This window comes from Lynx rufus, unplaced genomic scaffold (genome assembly GCF_022079265.1).
Source record: "Lynx rufus isolate CCGP_SWC_20201006 ecotype Redwood Valley unplaced genomic scaffold, mLynRuf1.p SCAF_31, whole genome shotgun sequence".
Taxonomy (NCBI): Eukaryota; Metazoa; Chordata; class Mammalia; order Carnivora; family Felidae; genus Lynx; species Lynx rufus.
In genome coordinates, this window is record NW_025814847.1 from 2633343 (window position 1) to 2657471 (window position 24129).

A 24129-nucleotide genomic window follows, 5' to 3' on the forward strand; every position below is an offset into this window, starting at 1 on the left:
AGGGAGACACAGAATTCGCAGCAGGCTCCAGGCTCCGAGCTGTCAGCACAGAGCCTGACGTGGGGCTCGAACTCACAAACTGTGAGATCGTGACCTGAGCCGAAGTCAGACCCTCCACCGACTGAGCCACCCAGGCGCCCCAACTACGTGCGGTTTTTTAAGGGAAGCTCAGTACTTCCTTTCCTGCATCATTTCACACTTTGAGGGACACAGGAGCATTTTTCGGAAGCTCTCTGAAAAAAACAAGCGATGTCCAAAAGCGAGGCTGAAATGAGACTTTACCGGGAGATCGAATGACACCTTTCAGACTTCTGAAATCTCTTGGTCCGACAGTTGTATCTGAGACAAAAGTACGGTTAGAGTACCGCGTTAGAGTTTACATAGTACGAAAACAAGACCACGTTAGGTTTAAGATCGCAATGTCACAAATGCTGCTCAAATTCGGTTGTTCCCGTGATTTTTAAGCTGGAAATGTACAAAAGCAAGTTTAAATATTTGAAAGTTCAATCTCTTGCTGTCTTATGTTGCTTGACATAGTCATCTCTTCATTCCCACTGCAGCCACCTGACCCTCATTAGACACATGCTATGCACTCTTAACTATCCACTGAAGCAAGGCTGGGCTTGGGACATACCCTTCTCACGCATTCATTCTCTCAGATACAGACACACTCGCCCATCACTCCCTCGCATCAGCCTGCTGCTGGTAAGAACATGAGTCAGTGGCCTCGGACCTGCATGAACAACAGAAGGGCAGGGAACACGGAAACATCTGCAGAGAGAACCACACCGAGGGCACGACATGGTGGCCAGAGACTGGGGACACAAAGATGAGCAAAATTAGGTCCTTTTACTGAAGAGGAGACAGGCTCAATGAGTTGTGTGACAAACAACAAGTGGCAGAACTAGAATTCAGCCCCAGGCCCGACCGACTCAAGACCTGTGCTCCGAAGCACCATCAAGAGAGTCCTGCGCATGACCACCTGCAAAGGACCTACGGCCTAACAGGCAGAGACAGAAGGAACGGGCCCAGGGAAGGAAACCGTCTGTCACGGGCAGGAGAGGAGGGCCGTTCAAAGCTTCTTGGAAGACATGCTCCTCCAGCTGAGTTGTGAAAAACCGGCAACTGTAGGAAGGCCAACAGGTTGGGAACGCACTCTCGTGCTGCTTACTTCCTAGTTTGGGAAACAGACAAGAAGCAAGAAAACGACTTTTTTTAAGTAGCGGGAAATTAAGGACACAGGGATAGAGTGATGAGGGCGCCATTTTAGGTAAGGGTGTTGGAGAAGGCCTCTCTGTCAAGGTGACTATTTGAGTACGGCCCTGAACAAAGTCATGTGGAGAAAAAAGAGTATTCTAGGGAGTGTGTGCCTAGCATGTTCACAAAACAGCAGTGAAGTCAGGGGACCCAGAGCAGAGTGACCACAGGAAGAGAGCAGGAGGTGAGATCCCAGCCGGAACAGGATCAAATCATGCAGGGGCTTGGAGAGGACCACAGTGTGGTCAAAGACCAAGTTTCGCCTCTTTGTGGTGGGCGCAAGGAATGAAAGGAAGCTGTATGAGTCATGAACAACCTCAGAGGTAAGTCTACCGCCCACGTGTATTGCGAAGCATTCAACTGAATAATCATAGTTATGAAAGTACTTATTCTTTGGGAATCCCCCGTCGCTCGCTCGCTCTCTCTCTCTCTCTCACACACACACACACATGCTGCATTGCCTCTAGTAAGCCAATTTAATATAGGTTGGAAAAAAAAGATTTCTCAACAGTGCAAAAACATCTTTTGAAAAGGCAATTCTGTTCCAGCCTAGTCAAACCACTAAGGCATGATTTAAACAACAACAACAACAACAACACCACGGGGGCACTACAGGGGTGGCTCATTCAATTAGGCAACCGACCCTTGATTCGGGCTCAGGTCATGATCTCAGTTTGAGTCCCACACCGGGCTATGCACTGACAGTGAGGAGCCTGCTTGGGATTCTCTCTCTCTCCCTCTCTCTCTGCGCCTCCCATGCTCTCCCTCTCTCTCCCTCTCTCTCTCCCTCTCTCTCTCTCTCTCTCAAAAATAAATAAAAAATAAACCTTAAAAAATAAAAATAAAAAAAACAAGGCTAAGGCATATCCTCCCATTCATGCAGGGCTCTACTTGACATCCCAGATCAATGGGTCCCTCCTGACTACTGTTTCCGCGAGATTAACTTCCAATTCAAACCTCCGATTCCTCCCGTTACTAAACAAGCAGCAGTGTATTGGGGGCCGCGCGGCACTCCATGATTCTGGGGCGCTAAGCACGAAAGACCAGCAAGGGATTCCCGTACAAGAAGTGCTTAAATGCTCAGGGCCAGCGCAGTCCTGGGATGAGAAAGTCCGCAGGCATTTCGCACAGAAGAATGAGGCCAGGCATGGAGCACCCTGTTAGCAAATCCCCGCCCCCCCCCCGAACACGGCTGTCCCCGCAACACTTTCTGGTGTCAAAGTGACAAGGACAGCAAGATACAAAAGAGACAGCTTGGCTCAGGACAAGGAGAGAAGGCAGCGTGGGAGTGGGGAGAAGAGCACGGAACAGAGGGAGCTGCGAAGAGGCAACATACTTGGGAATGAGCAGAGGAACCCACGGAAGGTCGGGGAGACGCTGACGCCTCCCGCCCTTTCCAGGAGGTCTGTGTGGCCCCCCGCTGGGCCTGGGGGGTCTGGGGCTGGCGCTCTCCCCGGCCCTGAGTGCGCAGAGCCCCTCTCACAGCCAGCGCGACAATCTGCGGAGGTGCGAGGAGACAAGGTTTGCTTTCTCTTCTCTCTGAGCGAGGGTGACCGTCTATGGCCAAGGATGGCCCATCGGACTCACGAAGCAAAGACGCTGCAGAGAGACGGAACCAGAGCCTCATCAGAAGGGAACAAAACGAAGCGCGCTGCAAGGCTGCTCAACGGGGAGGCTCGGATCCGCCCGCGCTCACAACCCGGGCCGCGGGACCCTCCCCCGGAGCCCCTGGCCCGCAGGGAGGCGCAGTGCCCACGGGAGACGGTCCTCTCGAGACGATGGGGCAGGGCTCCGGGGGCTGGGTGCGAGGAGGACGGCCAAGAAAGAGAACCTCAGGCTGGTCGGGGCCAGCCTGGAAGACTGGGGTCTGCGGTGACAGGGGCTGACGGAGAGGGTGGGACCAAGCTGAGGCCCTTGCACGAAAAGGCAAGAGCGAGGCGCCACCGAAAGAGAAGCAGCAGGACCACGCCGCAGCCCCGCCGCTATTCCACACCCGGTTCTCCGGTGCAAACGGCTTATCTGCGCCAGGTCTGCCCCAGAGGCTTCAAACTTTCGTCTCCAAAAGCCTACCGCCGCCCTCTGTACTACAACACCCAACATGCTCCACTCGCAGGACGAACGACCCAGCCCCTTCCGCCCCCGCTAGCCAATGGGCTTCGCCAGTTTCCTCTGGCCCGGGAGAGAGGGCGCTTTCTGCCCCGTGAGCCGCTCGGTTTGACCCCCCCCCCCCCCCAGGCGTTCCAAAAGTGCGGTACTGAAAACGAGACCAAAGGCGTAGGACCCAGAGCTAAAGGCGGAGTCTTCGTCGACGTGGATTCCACTACGGAACATGGGCCGCTTGGGCGGACGGACAGTGCCACGCCACGATTTTTGGGTTCCCTCCCCGCTTCTTCCGGAGCGGGTCTTCGTCCTGTGGCACAGGCGCACTCCACCTCTTGGGGGCGGGTCTCGGACCCGCAGCACATGCGCATTTCCCCACCTCTTGGGGCGGGCCTCGGACCTCCCGCACATGCGCACTTTGCACCTTCTGCTGGACGGTCCTCCGTGCTGAGAGGCACGTGCGCGCTTCCCTGCCTTCCCAGGGAAGCAAGTTGAGACACGACCCCTCTGCTTGTTCCCGGTGCTGTTCTGCAGGTATTGTATTGGGGGTAATGCTGTCCTTTTTTAAATTCTTTTTTTTTTTCTTGTGTGGAACTTAAAGACATGTTCTTAAAAGAGCCCTAAAGCAGGGGTTGCAATCTGGCCTGTGTAACAGAGCAGCGGTGGGGTTGGCAGTCACCTGAAGGTCCGGCCCTGGGCCGGTGGTCTCTGAGGCTGGGAGGGCACGAGGCTCCGCCCGCCTTCTCGTGCTGGGGGTGCTATGGACCCAGGCCTAGCCGCCTCCAGCCTCCAGGCCCCTGGGCCACAGGGCCCGAGAAGCGAGCAGGTGGCAGCATCGGACGCCATGAGTATGATCTGCACGCCGGCCAGCGTTGCTGGGGCCGCTGGAAGGAGCGACCAGGAGAGAGAAGACAAGCTTCGTTGGCCCCTTCTTCTCTACCTGCAACTCCTGATAATTCCCCTCCTACGTACCTTCCCATCTGACCACTTTTCTCCATCCCTACCGCCATTCACGCCATCTCTTGTTTAAGCGATTTCCCTGTGTCCGGTGTCCCTGTGGGATCATGCTAAAATGCAAATGCGAGCATTAAAACATGCCATAGGCTCCCTCACCCCAGCATAAAGTACGCACACCTTAAGGCCGGGTGGCCTGGCCACCTCCTACAGCCGTGCTCTCCCACCCTGTGGCCTAGTCATCCTTAAATACCAACAGGACCTTTAACCCGCCAGGCTACGTTTTACCCCAAGGGCTTTTTTCATATAGAAGCAATTTTATGAGCGTCCTGAGCTCTGCTGAACACCATCCTGACTCGGTTTCTACCAGAGCCTCCTACCAACGCTCTGCACTCCCTGCCTGGCTCTGACAGATTCTGCAGCTTTCTGCTCCCGTGGTTACCAGAAGTCCAGCCCAGTTAATCCGCTTTAAAACTTCAGCCTCACACCAGGCCGTACACTCCTTCCTTCCCCCCAGCCCTCCGCACAGGCTTCCGCTGTGGGACCTGTTTGGGGGAAACTGGTGCACTCTGCGTCCTTCAGTAGGAGGCTCACTAATTTAAAGTACTTGCTGCGTGGGGAGCTGGAGGAAGCATTGGGGAAGGTGCGGGAGGAACGGCCAGGAGTGCTTTTACCTAACTGGGCATGTAATTACAATCCTCTGTCGGTTCTCTGCCTCTCGGGCTAAGGCTGACTGGTCATGGATACCTTCCACTTGGAAGGGGCCCAAATGCCAGCTGTGAAGGGCACAGAGGTTTGTTTTGTGGAAGCTCTCCCCCACTGCACAATCCCAGATGGGGAATCTGCTCCAGCTTAACTGCTTCCCACAAGCCCCCCCGGTCCTGCCCTTGGTGGTACAACGAGGCTGTGCTGGCTACCGGTTTTCTCGGGAGGAGAGCAGCGAGGTAGCCTGAGCCCCGCTGATGGCCACACCTGTTCACGTGACTTTCGGAAAACTCACAGCTCTGTCTGCACCAGCAGGAACTCGTTCTCATTGTTTGACTAGAATAGAAGGGAAATTACAGCTCCTGTCGCTAGGCTGCAGCCTGTGGATGTGACATCCCTTCCTTCATCTGTTCAACAAGCCACTATCAACTGACCTGGAAGGGGTGAGGGGGATTTAATGCATGTCTGGCTGGGGCCCTTGGCGCAGTGAGGACGGGGTGATGGGTGATGGCGTATTCCTGTGCTCAAACACCAGGCAGAGTTCTCAGGAGCTAGCGCCTCCTTCCTTCTGTTCTCCCTCCCTGCACCCCCTCAGTGGGGCAGAAAGGACAAATTGTCCCATGGGCCCAGGGGAAATTGCTGCTTGGCCTTCAGAGCTCTGGAATAAAATTGGATATTGTTCCCAGGACGCAATTCCAGACGTCCAGCCCTCCCATAATATACCCCTGCCCTGACTTGTCTGTTCTCTCCTTCAAAATGGGGGCAGGGGCAGCTGGGTGGCTCAGTCAGTTAAGCATCCGACTCTTGATTTTGGCTCAGACCCTGATCACACGGTTCGTGGGTTCAAGCCGTGCGTTGGGTTCCTCGCTGACAGTGTGGAGCCTGCTTGGGATTCTCTGTCTTCCTCTCCGTCTGTCTCATAATAAATATTTTTTTAATGTTTATTTATTTTTAAGAGACAGAAACAGAGCACGAGCTGGGGAGGGACAGAGAGAGAAGGAGACACAGAATCCGAGGCAGTCTCCAGGCTCCGAGCTGTCAGCACAGAGCCCAACGCGGGGCTCGAACTCATGAGCCGCGAGATCATGACCTGAGCCGAAGTCGGACGCTTAACTGACTCAACCACCTAGGCACCCCTCTCATAATAAATATTTTTTAAAAATAAAATAAAATGGGGACAGCATTTTTGTCTGAAGAGCCAAAGTTCCTGGGTTAACTAAAACATGAACGTACCCAGAACATCACATTCTACTGTTCATCCAACAAATATCTATTGAGCAATATTTATATGCTAGGTTTTTTTTGGGGTGGGGGAACTACAGTAAAGACAATTCCTGCTCTCAAGTCACTTACAGTCTGGGGCGGAGACGTGAAGAAACAGTTTGAGCACCAAGTACTCTGACAGAGCACGCGCATGTGGCTTGGAGGAGATACAGGTCGGGATCCCAAGGAAAACAGCCCCGACTCAGCCTTAAGGTAGGAGCTGAGCATGCAGAGAGGTGGGAGGGGAGAGGCTTTAAAAAAAAAAAAAAAAAAAAAAAGCAATGATGTGATTTAGTGGACTAGGAGAGGAGAGGCCAGAGTCCCAGGCCTTTACTTATTGGGCCAGTGACTGTGTGCCCTTGGTCACCTTCTCCTGCCTGAGCTTCCTGCTCTGTTAGGTGAAGGAAGTGGACAAATGATCACAAGGTTCCTGTGTTCGCTTCCTGGGGCTGCTGTGACAACCACAAACGTGGTGATTGAAACCAACAGAAATTCATTCTGTCACCAACTTGGAGGCTAGATGTCTGAAATGGAGTACTGTGCTCCCCCCGGAGGCTCTGGGGGAGAATCCATTCTGTGCTTTTTCCAGCGCTCGGTGGCTGTGGTTGTTCCTCAGCCCGTGGCCTCCTCTCTCTGCTCTGTCTTCACATCTTCTTTCCTCTGCATGTCTGTCTCTCCCAGAACTCCATCCTTCTCTCTCTCAACGGCACACGTGCGATTGTGTTTGGGACCCACTAGGATAACCTAGGAGGATCCCCTCTTCTCGAGATCCTTAATTATGTCTTCTGCGCATATGGTAATGTCCGCACTTTCCAGGGAATTGGCACAGATATCCTGGGGGTGGGGGATCCATTCACAGACCTTTACAAGTTCACAGAGACTGGGGAGAACCACCTTGAGAAAATCTGCACTGCCCTGCATTCTCCTCCCCACTTCCCTCCCTTTTACCCTAGCTCTTATTTAAAATAACCTACATTTGTATACAGTTTTATGGCTTAAAAGGTTATTATGCGTTTATAAGCTCATTTCAGTCCCATAAAAACCTATAAATTTTGCATTATCCCTATAATTCCATTGGCAAAGAGTAAATGGAGGTTCATAGAGATTATGTGACCTGACCAAGGTCACAAGTGCTGGAAAGAGTGAGCACTGGGCTCCAACCTGAGTCTTTGGCCACAACTCCTGTGGCTCCTGCCGTCATCACCTGCCTGAATCTTGACGGGGCATCGAGAGGTTCCGAGACCGGGACTGGGAGATGCCCTTGGAGTACATTCAGCTCTCCCTGCTCCTCCTGCTGAGCACAGCTAAAAACACTGGGTGTTTTCTTTTTTTTTTTTTTTAATTTTTTTTAACGTTTATTTATTTTTGACACAGAGAGAGACAGAGCATGAACGGGGGAGGGTCAGAGAGAGGGAGACACAGAATCTGAAACAGGCTCCAGGCTCTGAGCTGTCAGCACAGAGCCCGACGCGGGGCTCGAACCCACGGACCGCGAGATCATGACCTGAGCCGAAGTCAGCCGCTTAACCGACTGAGCCACCCAGGTGCCCCAACACTGGGTGTTTTCTATAAAACCAACGTAAGAAGACCCTGAAAGGTGGGAAGAAGAAGGCAGACTGACTAGGGACCTTGGAGCCCGAGGAGGGACATGGCAGTGAGTTCCCTGGGTTTTCTTTTTGTTTCCTACATCCTGGACTGGGTGCTGGAAAAGCAACCCAGAAATGCCAATGGGCACAGACAAAATAAAGTCTCAAGAAAAGCCTGCTTGCTTTCTCTAGCTGGAAAAACAAAACTAGGAAAGAGGCAATCCAGCAAGACATAAAAGTTTTGGACAATAATCGCCCTACCCTAGCCAAATACCATGGAAAAAATCATGGCCCCACCTCCACCACATAAGCAAAGACCAAGTGGGGACCCCAGGCCCCCACCCTTGCCCAACTGTAATGAGGTACTCCTCCTCATGTCCCACCCCAGGCTGCTAGGGTAGTGTCATAGAAGACACAGTGTGTCTTAGATCCAGAGTGTCATAGAAGACATCCCTGCCCAGAGGTAAGGAACTCCCCATCCAAGAGTTACAGGGTGCCCTTCCCTGTCCTGCCAGAGTGTCAGAGGAGGCCAACTGGGGGGATCTAAAATCCCATATCCACCCAGCAGTGAGGACTTACCTCTCTGTCTAACTGTGGTTTGACAAAGGAGGCCAAGTGGAGAACCCAGACCTTCGCCCCACCTGGCATTACTGGGGAGATGCCCCCACCCACAACTGGCATGATGTCAGAGGAAACTTGCTGAAATAGAAGATGTAAATAAGATCCAGAGTCTCCTAACACCCAAATGTCCAGAATACGATCAAAATCATACATCATACCAAGAACCAGGAAAATCTCAAAGAAAAAGAAAAGAAGATAATAAGCAGATGCCAACAGCACGATGGTGCAGATATGGGAATTATCTGACAAGGATTTTAAGGAATCATAAAAATGCTTCAACAAGGAATTATGAATACACTTGAAACAAATACAAAGTAGAACATCTCAGTGAAGGGGTGCCTGGGTGGCTCAGTCGGTTAAGGGTTCAGCTCTTGGTTTCAGCTCAGGTCGTGATCTCACAGTTTGTGAGATTGAGCCCCACGTTGGGCTCTGTGTCTGGGCTCCAGCATGGAGCCCACTTGGGCTTCTCTCTCTCTCTCTTTCTCTCTCTCTCTCTGTCTGCCTCTCCACAACTAGGAAGTTGAGAGGACTCTCTCAAAATAAATGAACTTAAAAGAAAATCTCAGTGAAGAAATCAACGATATAAAGGAGAACCAAATAGAAATTCCAGAACTGCAAAATATAATTACCCAACTAAAAAAACTCCAAGGAAGGGAGGACTCAACCTCAGAATGGAGGGGGACAGAGGAAAGGATCCATGAACTTGAAGATGTAACAGTACAATTGAGCCAAGCTGAACAACAGGAAGTGGGGTAAAAAAAACAAACTTAGGTTTCTGAATCATCATGTCTTGCAGTTGAAGCAAAAAATATAACATTGCTGAATGTGATTTTCAACATATCCAGAGGAAACACTTAAGTTATACTGCAAATGGATAAGGGTGAAGGAACTGAGAGGGAGGTGGTACTTTTTCTACACTTGTCTCCAACTGGTAAGCAGTGGACACCACTAGGTCTTCATGATGACAGAGTAATTCTGTATCGTGATTTCAGTGGTGGTTATAAGACTCTGCATGGATGATAAAATGCCATAGAACTATATGCACACATTTGCCCCAATGTCTGTTCACTGGCTTTGATTTTGTGCTATGGTCGCACTCCGTTACATGGCTTCTCTCTCTACTCTCTTTGCAACTTCCTAACTGTCTGAAATGATTTCAAAACGAAAAGGAAAAAGGTAAGGGGATTGAAGGGTCATCTTCACGAGCAATGGGGAACACTTTCCATTCTAGAGGCCAGGCGTGAAGGGAGGCGTGCTCAGAGGACCGAGGTTTGCAGACTAGAACCTTCAGTTCAGACCCAGCCTCACCCTCAAGTGACATCACAAAGTCTCAGACGCCCCCGCCCACCACCCAGAAGTTTTATCAATTAAGCCATCAGCTCAGGACTATATTTGCACTGGAAGCTGTTGTCCAACCTGGCCAAGCACACTTCTCCTCTCCCTGTTCAGTTACGTCCGAGACAAATGGTGCCATGCAAGCAACAGGGTCGACAGACGTGTGACTCCAGCTCCCCACCCACTCTGAGGATATAACAAAGAGCCGCCTGGTTCTCCTGGTGCGTAGTCGTTGGGGGAGTCTGCTCATACCACTTAGCTCAGCCCTCTCGGAGAACCCTATGTCTTCCTCACAACTCCCAGCCTTCCTGTGGGACAAGAGCACACTCACCACCGCCATATCTGACCCTGCTCACCTAGTAAAGGTTCTCTTCTTCTTTGCACTCCTGATGACCCTAGTCACTCTACTCATCCTGGTCTGGAAGGTAACCAAAGACCGAGGCAACAAGAACAGAGAGCCAGACCCGAGAAAGGAAGATACTCTGCTGGCGTGAAGGTGGACGGTCACTGCCAAGGACTCCATTGAGGGGAAGACTAGAGGCTCAGGAGGCAGCGCCATCCTGGAACCAGAACCTGAGGAGGAAGAGCTGCTTTGCGGGGGAGGTCCCCCGGGGAGGGGGGGTCCCCCAGGGCCTCCCCCCTCTTCCACCACCACTTATGTAATTCACACTCATCTTGCTGTTCTCTGGCTCATCCAGGCTGCCAGGTTTGAGTGTCTTCTCTCTGTGGATCTTCTAGACTGAAATTATAAATGGCTCTTGATTTCTGCATTAACCGAGGAAAAAACAAACAAACACGTGGAGAATTAAAAATTGATTACAAAGCCCACATCTTCCTTTCTAAATTGGGCATGTGTTGACTCTGGGATATTGAAATTATTGGGAGCTCACAGCATCTCTGACTATATAATGAAGCTATACCAGAAGCTCGGTTCCAGAAGATCCTTGAAATAGAACAGCTCACCTACTCCAAATTCTAGGTAAAATGCTCCCTCCTCTTCACCTAATTCTAAGAATAAAAAGTATTATTGCTCTCAAAAAATGACGGGAAGTACCAAATACTTTTCTTTCTTCTCCCCCATCCTCCAACTTTATGGGCTGACAAGCTTTAAAAATATCATTTTCTAAAATAATAATTTCATTTTTAAAAATCTTTTCTGGGTTTGGAATGAATTAACTCTCTTTTCAGATGAAATCCAAATTAAAGAGGCAGCATTTTGAAAATCTGTACTCTCACTCAGTTAGGCTTGGGTTACCCAAGGAGCATTTGACCATTTGCCTGGAAGGAATTAGTAATTTTTTTGGAGAAAAACCTCTACGTCCAACCCCACCGTTGACTTCCTCCTCGAAGCAGCCTGTCAGGTGTTCCCTTGTCTCCCTCCACATGCACTTGACTCTGGGGTCGAGAGCCAACAGCCCCTTCCTCAAAAGCCTTCCCCATTGCTTAAAATCATGGGACTATGTGTTCAGCCGTCTCAGAGCACAGGCCCCCGCCCCCACCCAGGTGTCTGGGCTGCATACTCTGCATGTGTCAACCACAGGTCGTCCATGCACTTCCGCTATAACCTGTAGAAATTAAGGAGCTCGGACTCCAGCTGGCTACCACGCCCCATGTCCATCCAGCACGCCAGCTTGGGAAGTACAGGGTGTGAGGGGGTGTTGCCTTGAGTGTGCATGGTTTCCACACATCGTTCTGTCGAGAAGGAGCTCCACGAAGGCCTTTGTGCCTCCAAGTTGGCATCAGGGTCCTCAGCACCCCAACACTCTGCAGATGTGTCTCCCCTATCCTGAAAATGCCTGTACTTATCCACCAGATGTTTACTGAGCTCTCGCGAAGAATCAGGCTCAGTCCTGGGTGCTGGGGCTGTGAGAGGAAGGGCCCCCATTTTCTCTCTCCTCGAGCCCGTCCAGCACCGTGAGAGATAGACGTCCATGAAATGATCGTATGGGTGAATGCTTAATTATATAACAGAAAAGTGCCCTGGAAGAGAATTGGGCTTTCTGGGGGCATGTATGGAGGCGTGTATAGAAGGAGCCTGGCCGGGGCTGGAGAAGGTGCGCCTGGGCACAGGAGCCTGGCCGAGGGGTGGAACAGGTGGAAATTCTGCACATAGGGGTGCAGGCAGGCGGCCCTGCGTTCCAGAGCAAGATCAGCATGTGCAAAAGCCCATAACCAGAGGGGTTGTTGTGTCAATAGTATAGAAAGATGGGGCCTTGGGAGCACAAAAAGCAAGGGCCAGAATAGAAAACTACAAGCTGGAGACACAGGTGTGAGCGGAGCCCTCACAGCCAAGTGCGTCTATTACAGGCTACTCCCGGGGACCCTAAATTACCCTCCTCCCCAAGCCACTCACGTACCCCAGATCTGTTTTACTGACAAACCAGCCGGACTGCATTGCAAGCTTATGGCCACCCGATGGCAGCAAAGGGCCACACTAGGCACAGGGACCCTCCCTTCCCCGCTCGGAGCTGGATTGTCTTCCCTAAGGGACTGCCAACCACATTATCCACAATAATGGGAATCTCTTGTCCTCAAGATCTCCTGGCTGGCATTTTCATCATTTTTAAAACATACTGTGTAATGAGCATCAATTATATGCTGACTCTCAACATAACGGTATATCCGTTCTGCCTCCGTGCCCTGTGGAAAGGACACTGTCCCTCCTACAGGCAGGAAGATGAGGCTCCGAATCCCAGAGAGGCTGCCACCTGCCCAAGTCTCACAGCAGAGCCAGCTTATCGCCCCTCTCCCATGCTTCCCTGGAGCTCCTCGGAGAATAAGACAGCCTCTGCTTGGAGACAGCCCTCCTTCCCTATCAGAAGTTCCTCTCCTAAGGTGTCACCAGCACGAGTGTGTGTGGTTCTCTTGTGACTGGGGCGCCCTGCGTCTTCCTCTGCCTCTCCCACCGTCAGAGCGGTCTCTGCTGCTCCAGGCCTGCAGGTACCGATCACCATAAAGCATCCAGAGGGTAATGGGGACCCGAGAGAGGAGGCAGTGAAGGGGGAAGATGCTGCTCCCTCCTCCAGGGAGCTGCCAGCTCAGTTTGGCTGAGGACCTCCCTTGAAGCGGTAACAACCCTGGGTGACTTCAGAGAAAGGCCAAGCATGGGTGCTAATGGAATGCTGTAGGCATTCTGAACCCAGAGGGCCCTCTGTGGGCTGGATCAATCAGGGAGGGCTTTCTGAAGCAGGTGACACATTAGGATACCAGACAGGGTTGAGGAATCAGAAGGAAGCACGTGACACGCATGACAAAGGGACAAGGGACAGTGAGCCAGCCACAGGATACATGTAGGGGACAGTGGGAAGTCAGGTTGAGAAGAGAGTATCAGCAGCGGTAAAGGCCTTGAATGCCAGACTAGGGTGTTCGATTTCAACCGAGGGACCAAGGAAGGTTCTCCAGGACGGGAGTGACAGGGAAGTCAGCAGTCCGAATCACCTGGCCTACTCGAGGCACAGGCGAGAGGAGCAAGGAGAGACTGCGTAAAAGGCTAGTTGAAATGTCCGCGGAACACTGAACTCTCCAGGTCCTGGTCCTTCTCTGCTTCTGAAAGCAGGTCACAGCAATGGGGACCTTCGTCCCGGCCCCGCCCCGGGCCCCCAGCCCGCCTCGGACCTGCCCCCGGCCCTCTTCCAGCTCACTTCCCGCCCCAGGACCCAGTCCCGCCCCCGGCACTGCCTCCACCACCCCAGCCCTCGGCCCCGCCCCTGGCACTGCCTCCACCCCCGCCCCGCGGCCCTCGGCCCCGCCCCTGACTCTGCCTCCACCCCTGCCCCTCCCCCCCGCCCCGCGGTCCTCGGCCCCGCCCCTGGACCGGCCCCGCCCCCCGGCCCTGCATCCGCCCCCCGCCCCTGGACCGGCCCCACCCCCGGCACGGCCTCCGCCCCCCACCCTCGGCCCCGCCCCTGGACCGGCCCCGCCCCGGCCCTGAGGGCTGGAGGCTGAGTGCGGGCTGAACCCGGTGGTTCCACTGGTTCGGGTGGGAGGGACACCTCTTCTGGAAAGGTGTAGGACTCAGAGCTGTCTTCCCCAGAGGAGGTGGAGAAGGAGGCCCCGCTGGTCTCTCTCCGCTCCTGTAGGTGTCAGTCCCGGCCCAGTGACACGAAGACACCCCTGTGCGGGCCGCGGTCCCGAACGCAGAGCTGCCCAGAGCTGGGTCGGGAGCGGCAGAACCAGACGGCCTTGGGCCGTGGAGAAGTCCACCCACATGTTACAGAGAAGCCCCTGATGCCCAGAGGGGCCACCCGGGGCACCAACCTAGCTCCACCAGCTCTCACCCGCTGTGCAGCCAGGGGCACCTTAGTTAAGACAGTGACTCTCAAAGTACCGCCCTGGGGTTCCTGGGGGCTCCCCAAGGCCCTTTCGGGGCGTCCACGAGGCTGAAACTACTTCCATACAAACATTACGATGTTACTTTCCTTTTACTTTATTTCGAAAGCAATCTCTACTGGCAACGTGGGGCCCGAACTCATGACCCCGAGACCAGGAGCCGCAGACTCCACTGAGGGAACCAGCCAGGCACCCCTTATTCGTTCCTTTCTCACTACCGTCCTCTCATGAGCGCCCAGGGGAGTGTTTGAGCGGCGGTGTGACCTGAGTCCAGAAGGCCAAGTGTTGAAGAGATTTACAAAACTTGTACCATTCTTCCCTCAGCGTGCTTTTTGTGTTAGCATGTAATAAGTTTATTATTGTTATTTTTTATTTTTTTGAAAGCTTTACATTTATTTAGAGAGAGAGAGACAGAGCACAAGCAGGGGAGAAGCAGAGAAAGAGGGAGACACAATCCGAAACAGGCTCCAGGCTCTGAGCTGTCAGCACAGAGCCCGACGCGGGGCTCGGACTCACCAACCCTGAGATCATGACCTGAGCCGAAGGCGGACGCTTAACCAACTGAGCCACCCAGGGGCCCCAATTATTATTTTTATATGCATTGGTAAGTATTTTTTTGTTTTTTGATTGCCATTTGTAATACAGCAGGTGTGGATACAGAGAACCCCTGTCAGCAAAAGCTCCTTGGGGGTCCGCCTCAATTTGTAAGAGTGTAAAGGGATCATGAAACTACAAGGTTTAAGAACCGCTGATTTAAACCATGCCTCCGTTTCCTCCTCTGCAAAATGGGCATGACGCATCTGGCGGGGTGGTCTGACACCTCAAGTAGGACGTAGAAGGCCTGCTCCAAGCACCGTGGTTACTTAGCAACTGCGTTAGGAACAGGCGTTGGGTTTCTCGAGCCGGTGCCCTCTCCAGTATCCCCGCAGGGCTGCCCTTGGCTGGCTGGGGGCTTGGACAGCCAGGGGCTGGGGGGCTGGAGATGAAGCTTTGTGGGGTGGGAAGGTGCTGAGCTGCTGCCAGCCAAGTCGGCCAGCACAAAGTCCCTCTCTGTGCCCGGGGCGGGCCCTTCGGGCAAGGTCACTGTGCGACGAATGACAACCCTACTAGATTGGAGTGCTGAGCGTCAGACGCCTGCTGGGGACACAGGTGAGACCCTCAGGGGTCTGTGCGCCTGTAGCTCACATCTCTCGCCACCTGAGGGCAGCATCACCTCGGGGCCCCGGCAGAGAGGGCTCAGGACACAAAATGAGCTCTTGGAGCTTCTCTGGACCGAGAAGTCACTTCAGCGTCTCCCTGAAGCCACTGCTTTAGGAGCTGTGACATTTCCCAGCCACGAGTAAGGGCAGCCGACTCAGCAACAGGGACGATACATTGAGGATAAGGGAAACACCTGTGAAGAGTTCCAGCCAGTTTTCTTGCACGTAACAAGGAGTTCAATGTTACATTACCGCCCGTCTCCACAGACCTTGTGGATTTAAAGCTCCGTCCAAACAAGACGGCTCCAGAGGACAACCACACACACGTGACCCGGGAAACCCTGTGTTTTCCTGTTAATGATAACAAACAGGTGCACAGCACCTTAGCGCTCACGGGTCGCCCCCGAGAACAGAGAGGGAGGGGCTCGTGCTCTCTCAGCGGAGAAAACAGGCTCCAAGTGGGGACGCACGGCCCGAGGTGCCACAGCAAGTCAGGGCACAGGCAGATCGTGGAGTCTGGGGCTGCCATTCTTTGCTCTGTGTGCCCCCCAAAGACTGCGTGGCCCTCGACTCCCAGGGAATTACGTGGGTGGCTCCTTTGATCCATCCAGAGCCAAGGGCGTCTGGCCCCAACTCCCTCATCCCCAATCAGTGCCAGTGGCCTTCCCATGTCCCGCCTGAATGGCAAGCCAACCTTTCTCTTCAACTCGAAGGAGCCACTGCCACTCCTCTGAGCCCGTTCCTTCCTGCCATCCGGCCCGAGTCCTAACAAGCAGAGTCATGTGCAGCCGTGAGCCACACAGAGCCACGTGGAGCCACGGGGAACCACGCGGAGCCACGTCCGCATGCAGTGTGGAGGGGTGGGGACAGCAGGCTGGACAGAGGCCGCTGTGCTCTTCTCAGGAGAGGAGGGCAGGGGGCAAGGGGGGCACGGTGAGGCAGAGGTCAGCTGGGATCACGGGCAGGGGCCCCGAGGAGTGTGAGCCCTGCCTCTGCCGCCCACTCCTTCGGGGGCTCAGGTGGCTCATTCCACCTCCAGGTCTTCGGCTGCCTCGCTCATAAAACCACCTGTATGTTCCAGAAAGCCCTCCTGGGTAGAGCCACGCAGAAGGAAGGCGCGCGTGCTGGCCTCCCCAGTGGTCTACCCCTAAGTTGCTGTTCATTCATGTTAACGTGCGTTTTAGCCTGTCGCTTCTACTCTCAACCTGAGATGCAGGGACAGGCTTTGGGGGGAGTTCTGGGGACTTGGGTGAGGGAAACCCATTTTCCCTGACTCTAAGGGAATCAAGGATTTCTCTCCTACCACCCCCACTGGTGTTAGCAATACCTGGGCTTCCGTCTCTCATAGAGACCAAGGTGCATTCACATTCTACCCGTGGCCGCAGGCCCCCTGGAATGCCATCCACGCTCATCCCACCTTGGAAATTATGACAGTTATTAGGTCCGCCGCTAGACCTGGCTGTTGAATGCATTATTGAAGAAGGTGGCAGATTACCGTGTCATAAATGTGTTTGTTTGTTTTGATTCTTTCAGTAACGGTATCTCAGTAAAATCGGCTTCCTTTGCAACCCTACACGTTTCAGTTCCTGCATCTGGGAACATTGCCATGTAGGAGTCAAGGGCAGGCCGCCCCCAAATGGGCCACTTTGGCATAAGGGCTATTCAGAAACTTTTGCCCCTCCCTTAACCACACAGAAGAGTCTAAATTGGGGTCCTTCCCAGAATAAGGGTTATGAGCAGAGATAAATTCGATCTGAGTGACCCATCTGTATGGCAGGGCAAACATCTAATTACCAAACATCTGTTCTCCGTGTCGCCCTGTGAACTACTTGCCTCCCCTCGGAAGTCCCAGACCCCTGCCCCCTTCTCCTTAGTTCAGGGTGACATACTGACCTCATTTTGCCCGACTGTCTTCGGAATTTCCGTGTCTGCGTGGAGTCCCCATATAAACGCTATTAAATATGATTTCCCCCTGTGAATCCGTCTCATGCCAATTGGACTCTTTGTCCGGCAGAAGGACCTCGAAGGGGACAGGAATGCTTGCTCTCCAACAGTGCGGAGGAGTCCATAGGATTCAGCAGATGCCCCAAAGGGTCCTGGGCACAGAAAAGTTTGGGACCCCTGACCCCAAACGGTCCTCCAGGGCGTCTGTGTCCAGCCAGGCTCCTGGCTCGGAGCTCCCTGTGTGCAGAGGGACTCATGGCGTGAGGCTGAAGGGTGAGGTGCCTCTTTCCTGAGCACCTACATGTGCCAAACTTGATCATTACATCCCCACAAGGAATCGGAGAAGCGGGATAGACTGTGCGTACTTTAAAGAGGGACACACGCAAAAGCTCACACAAGCAGTGTTAACCCTCTGCTCCTCTGTGTGGCCTCCCGGTCCCTCCGCGGAGCCCCGTCCCGGCACGTGGCGAGCTGGGCCCTGGCGGGACCCCACCAGCCGTGTGATGGGCCAGTCCCTCCTCCGAGAGCCTGAGTCCACGGTCCGCGAGGCCTCGTCGTGGGGATCGAGGGAAGTATGTGTGTGAAGGGCCTCACGTGGTCCTAGACGTGGGCTAGATCCTAAAACGTGGCCGTCCTCACTGTCACAGACAGGGGCCCAGCACACGGCATCAGGACATACACTCCTGTCCGTTTCGGGAATGGCGGGCCAGTCCTAAGGCCTCCCTCCCACCTGCAACTGCTGTCATCAGAAACGGCCCGGAATTTTGTTTGCTTTCTTTCTTGGCATCCATCACATCTAAAGGCCAAATGGAGCTCCTGCCCTGCCCGGCGAGGACCCCAGGCTGGAGGGGGCCGGTCAGTGTCCAGCCGGGCCCGCGTGGTGGCTGAGGCATCCCCTCTGTACCTGACAGATAATTGCGCCAAGGCAAATGTGGCTGCCTTACCCTTCTCCCCCTGTGCGTGCCAGGAGGGGTGCGGCTGGGGAGCATGGGGGGCAGGAGGCCTGGCCCGTGGCCCCTTACTCACCTACGTGCCGGGGGCGGGGGGACAATGGGGCCCTGACTGAGGACTGGTCTCCTACAAGGTGAGACACAGGGACAGGGGCCTTCCTGTGCGGGCCCAAACCTGGTTGCTTTGTGGGAAGCCAGACCCCGGGGCTGTGGGCCACAGACTCGGGGTTCTCTGCTGCACCCCCAGAGCCTGGAGGGGCCCCAGAGGGAGCCGGGCTCGGCTCCGGGAGCTGACGGGAATCTCAGTCCCTCCCAGGGCGGCAGGAGGTGGAGGGGGGAGGCTCTCTTCCCTCCCAGGTTCCTGCCTCGTGCTCCCCACTCCCACCACCTCGCCTGTTTCCTTCTTTTTCCTATTAAAACCTTTTCTATTACGTGACAGGATTTTTTTTTTTTAATGTTCCCAGGAGAAATACGGGAGACAGTATATATAGCCTACGAACCTCCTACGCTGTTTTTTAAAATTAAAATGGTAGTGATTTTCACTGTAATCTTGAATTTATAATTATGTTATGTTGACCAGCAAGGAAGCTAATAAAAATAAATCAAACCTATAAACATATTAAGCGTGGTTTTGGGGTTTTTTTAAAGAGAAAAACAGACTGCTCAAGCCTACGGATGCTACGACTTCAGTTTTAAGCGCTCCCAGAGCTGAAGGAGGAGAGCCTTGACTCGCCCATCAATACGATGGGAAAATATGATCTTCCCGGGGGGTCCTGCTGGGCGCAAGGCACACCGTTGCACGCGGAAGGGAGTTGTCCCTGCAGCGTCCACTCAGCACCCGTGTGACACGTCAGCACCCACGTCAGCACCGTGTGACACGTCAGCGTCCACTCAGCACACGTCTGGCACCGGCTGTGACCTGGTGTGGCCCGTATCCTCCCTGCGGAGCAGACGATGCAGGGTCCTCTGGGGGCCCGCCAAGGCAGGAGGGATCCCCCTCCTCCATGGAGGGGTGTGGGGAGCTGCCGTGAGGGGGCTTCTGCCACCAGCGGGGCCGTCTTGGGCCCCTCGAACGCTCTGAGCTGTACCGCAGCCTCTTGCGGGTCCTTCCCTGGGCCTCCCTGACCCGGCGGGATTAGCATCGCTCCCCGAGCAGGAGCCACCAGGCGGAGAAAGGACGGGAGGTTCTGTCTGCTCCCGGGCTGGGCCGGCCCGCGGTGGCTCGGAGCAGGTGCCCGGCCACACCCAGGGAACTGGCCTCCTCCAGCTCTGCCATCCTCCTGCCCTCCCCCCACCCCCCACCTTCCTCCTCCGTCTGACTCCTGCTCACCCTTCTCTCTGCCTCTGCCTCGGGCCCGCTCCTTTGTTCTCTTTCCTGAGATCTGCAGCCCAGGATAGGTTCCTCCTCCCTGTCGGCCCATTCGTCCTGCCTCCTGCCTGGCCAGCTCCCTGGGTATCCCTCACCTCCCCCGGGGCTCTCTGCCTCCCCTCGCCTCCTCCGTCTTTTCCCCAGCAGTGGCCGAGCCCCGGCAGGTGCACGCAAGGCCCCCTCAGCCCCTCAGCCGCCCCGGTGCGTACCTTCCCGCCCGGACACATCCCCACCCGCGGCACAGGCCTCGCCACGCACACCGCCCCGCACCGACACGGGCCCCAGGGGCTCCAGCCTTTCGGCGGCCAGCCACCCTTCCTTTCCTGAGAAGTGGGGCTCCCTTGACCATAAACCCCCAAGTTCTTCAGAGGAGGTGCCCCCACATTATTGGGAAGTTCAGCAAACCGCAGGGGACAGGCTCTCAGACGACGAGGCTCAGGAGAGATTCAGGGAGGCCCGGGTCCCCACAACGCTCCCAGCAAGTGGCCTCCAGGCTCCTGGGCCGCTGAGCCCTGGCCAGGTCCTGGCCCGGACGCTTCTCTTGCTCTCCTCCCAGCTGCCCTTCTGACTCCTCTCCTGCACCCTTTGCTCCCCGAGGACATCACCTGAGGATTTCTGCGCCCCCTGATTCTAACCACCCCATCCCCCCACTCTGCTTCAGCTGTATTTGTGTCCCAGCTCAGCGTCTGCCCTGTTTCCATCACACACGGGCCCCAAATCCCTCTTGCCCCCCACCCCCCCATCCCGCCCTCCCCAGCCACTCCTCGTTCTGCTCTGCTCCTCATGGGCTGCCTTGTACCGGGAGTCCTCCTGAATCCGTGAGCACAGAGGACGCTCCCCTGCCTGCGATGTTCTGGGATAGCCTCTACCCTCACATGGAAACAGTCCGCAGGGCCTCAGAGTCCATGCAAGGCAGCCCCCTTCCTTTGCGGAGGGGAGAACGAAGGCTCAGAGACGAGGCATCGCCCGCACGCAGCTCACACGGCAGACTGCGGACCACGTGCACCTGCTCGTCCGCACTCACGCTCGGCCGGGCCGTGCGGACACCACCCTGGACACAAGTCCCGCAGCCTGGCCTCATGGTGCCGAGGGCCCAGGGCAGGGCAGGGGTCAGAGCTGGGGAGAGTTCTGCGTGGGGACCGCAGGGACGCCGCCCAGCTTCCTTCTGAGTGCGTGCAGAAACCCCCCGGCCCGGCCACGGTCACTGGTAGATCTGACACCCCCCACCCCAAGGGGACCCCAGCCTGGCAATCTCTGGATAATCCTGTCTGTCCGTCTGTCTCTTTCCTGGTAGACTCTGAACTTCATGAGGGAAGCACTGGTGAATGGGAAGGCCGTGGGCAAGCAGGTGCCCACCCTTGGGATCCATCGGGAATTTCCATCACCTGGAAACGACCGGAGGGTACTAGGGTATCTTCCTGTGGGCACAGGGATCAAGGTTAGAGTCAGCTAAGAACAGATGATGAGGGAGCCGGAGGGCGAAGGAGGGACAGAGATGGCCTAGGGAGGGGTGGGGGGAGCCAGTCCCCAGCAGCTGAGTCCTCGCAGGGAAGGGACGGTTGCTGTCATCCCTACGCCCCTCCTCGCTCACCCCATCCCCGCACAAAGAAGAAGGTGATGGGGAGAAGGAACCACTAGGCTCAAGAACGCAAAGCAGAAGGATGGGGGCAGTGGGGGAAGGAAAGAAGCCACTGAAGAGGAAAGAGCGAGCCTCGAGGCCCCAGCCCCCAGCCCTCCCGCCGCGCCAGGCACAGTCCAATACCAGCCATTACAGGGAACAAACTACCTTCTTGTCTCCGGGATGGGTCCCCGGGGCGGGAAGCAAATTGCCTGCCTCGTGCATAATAAACCAGGCGTGGAGACGAGCAGTCCTGGGGCCCGAGGGGGTGGGGCAGGGGGCTCTCTTCGCCCGTGGAGCACCAAGCTGCTCGTCCCCACCCCGCACCCAGGCCACACGCAAGTGGGCGACCGAGGCGTTTCCCGGAAAACCACAGCAGGTGCTGGGAGCCTTGCCCGTGGTGACTTCTTTCCCCAGGGAGACAAGGAGGCTGCCTTTCTCAGCCTTCAGGTCCCTGCTCAGAGGTTGCACTGCCCTCACTCTGAACCCTCAGCAGTGACAAGCGATGGCTTTCTCTTCCTGCTAAAGCCGCGCTGCGTTCAGATTCCCCGTGTGAGCGTGTGCAGGGTCTGCAGGTTACCTCGAAAGTGCGTGGGTCTGCACACAGGTGTATCTCCGCTCTCAGCCGGCGTGTTTCCGAAGGACAGAGACCATCGTGCAGGTGTCTCCACACCCCGGGAACTGGGCACAGAGTCCCTCGCTGAAGGGCTGAGTAGGTTTAAAAGATGAGACCAGAGGCCCGGGTCACCAGCCTGTCACGCGTCCTTCTCCTCCACTCCCTGCCGGCTTCGGGCACCTCCTGTTCCCCCTGAGAGTCTACCTGGGTGGGGGGCGCTGCATGCAGGGGCTACCCACTGGGGGCTAGCCATCCTGAGGAAATGTGCAGGGAGAGGACACTGAGGGGGCAAGGGGGACACACTGAGACCAGTCCCTGCCTGAAAGGGGCTCCCAGGCTCACGAGGAAGCCAGGCAAATGAACAACACCAAGGTCACAGAGAAAAGCAAGGAGCCATCAGCTTTTCCTGCCAAGAGGCGACAGTCACAAGTGTGTCTGTGACCGTGAGCGCAGGGCTGGAAGCACAGGGAAGGAGCACGTGGGCAGAGCCCATAACTAGACAGGAGCAGGGAGGGGCGACAAGATCACCAGGGAGGAGCAAAGCCCAGCGTGGGTTTTGCAGGATGACCAGGAGTTAGTTAGGAAAAGATACAGGGGGACGGACGCGTGTTTCAAAGAAAGAACCACCCGTTCCAAGGAGGCAAGAAATGGCATGCCCATCACCCCCAGGAACCGAAAGTGGACTCACAGGTGTTTCCTTAAACCCCACGAAGGGACTCAGCAAGACGTGAGGCTGGAGACAGAGGGGTCGGGTAGGTCATGGAGGCCCCCAACCAAGTTGCTAATGGGCTTCATTCTGTCCCGACCTTGACAGGGAGCCATGGGAAGATTTCGGGGATGAGAGTATCACAGCAGATTTGCATTTTAGAAGGATTATTCCAGCAGCAGAGTCAAGTATGGCTGAGACCGGGTCAGGCTGGAGACGGGAAGGTAGGACCGGGTCACATTAACACAGACAGGAGTGAAGGAAGCCAAAAACCAACGTGGTGGGATGGAAGCGGAGAGGGGAAGCCAGGCTGGAGGGCGGGTAAGGAGGGCAGAATTGGCAGGTCTGGGTGGTGAATCCGGGAGGGTGTGGAAGGGGAGAGAGACAAGCCGGGCCCCCAAGGTGGTAGCGGAGGCCCCTGGGTGAAAGGTGACGCCATTCAAGGAGGAAGAAGGTGGGTTCCGTAGTCACGAAACTACGGAACGAGACTGTTGTATTTCGGTGCTGGGGAGGATATGGAAACATGGAGGTTAGCAGCTCTGAAGGAAGCCGGCTGGAGACAGGTCTGTGAGTCACCAGCCTAACCTGGGGGGCTTAAAGGCAAGAGATTAGATGAGATTTCCCTCTGTGGTGTGGGATGAGGGGGAAGAGGTCCAGGACAGAACCCTGGAGAAGGCCTACAGTTAAGAGAGAGAAAAAGAGGTAGAAAAAGAGGAGCCCTTTTCAGGAGAGTGGTAGGAGAGACGGGGCAAATCCGAGGCGACGCCACCCAGTGAGAGAAAGAGGGGGTTTCAGGAGTGATGCTGACCGTGCTCACTGCTGCACACAGGTCAATGAAGTGTCCCGACAAACTCCTAAAAGGACAAAAAGGATCACTGGATGTCCTGCCTTGCCCATCAAAGTTATCTCTGCCTTTCGTCGTCTCTCGGCTCTTCTGTGGTCCCGGAAATTCTAGAGCACTGATGATGCAGAGGTCCCATCCGTGCAAATGCAGGCGAGCCGTGCCCGGTGGGTTAGCGCTTTGTGCACAAGCCAGGTTTGCGTCTATTTGTAAATTCATCTCAGAATTCCTGGCTGCCCCGTGTTTAAGTGAGGCCTTTGGGATTTTTCTTTGAACCAGTTGTAACATCTTACCGGATCTCTCATTAATTAATGGGTTAAACACAATTTTTGACACATGTTCACTTTATATTTGTAGGGAAGTCATGACTTAACGTGGGTTTAAAAAAGAATCCTGTAACAGAGTAACTGAAAAGTGACCACTGTGAAAAGCACGGTGTGTTTGGAAGGTTTGGCCAAGAGCAGACGGTAGATTGCAGTATGCTTGGGTGTGACCGGAGGGGGCGAGATCGGTGGTGGCGGGGGGAGGGGGGCACCCTACTCCGGAAAGAAGGACATTCCTCTTCCAACTGTCTGTACCTTGGCAAGTTGTGCTGGGTATAAAAGCAATGCCACAAATGAAGGGGTGGGAGGGGACGCTGTGAGACCTCCAAGGAGGGGCACTTAATTTGGCACGGTGAGTGGAGGACTTCCTGGAGGAGGTGGCCCCTCATTTGAGACTTTAAATAAGAGTCAGG

At 55.0% G+C, this 24129-nt stretch overlaps 1 protein-coding gene across 1 annotated transcript; it reads left to right on the top strand.

Annotated features, from left to right (window-relative positions):
* Positions 1-8982: 8982 nt before the first annotated feature.
* On the top strand, positions 8983-10860 carry SMIM42 (small integral membrane protein 42). Its single transcript, XM_047092970.1, has one exon. It carries the CDS (start codon positions 10103-10105, stop codon positions 10313-10315), a length of 213 nt encoding a protein of 70 aa, XP_046948926.1. The 5' UTR covers positions 8983-10102; the 3' UTR covers positions 10316-10860.
* The last annotated feature ends 13269 nt before the right edge of the window (positions 10861-24129 follow it).

What these genes read in the sequence shown, in the direction of transcription:
- SMIM42 (XM_047092970.1), top strand. Translation starts at nt 10,103, where the DNA reads ATGTCTTCCTCACAACTCCCAGCCTTCCTGTGGGACAAGAGCACACTC.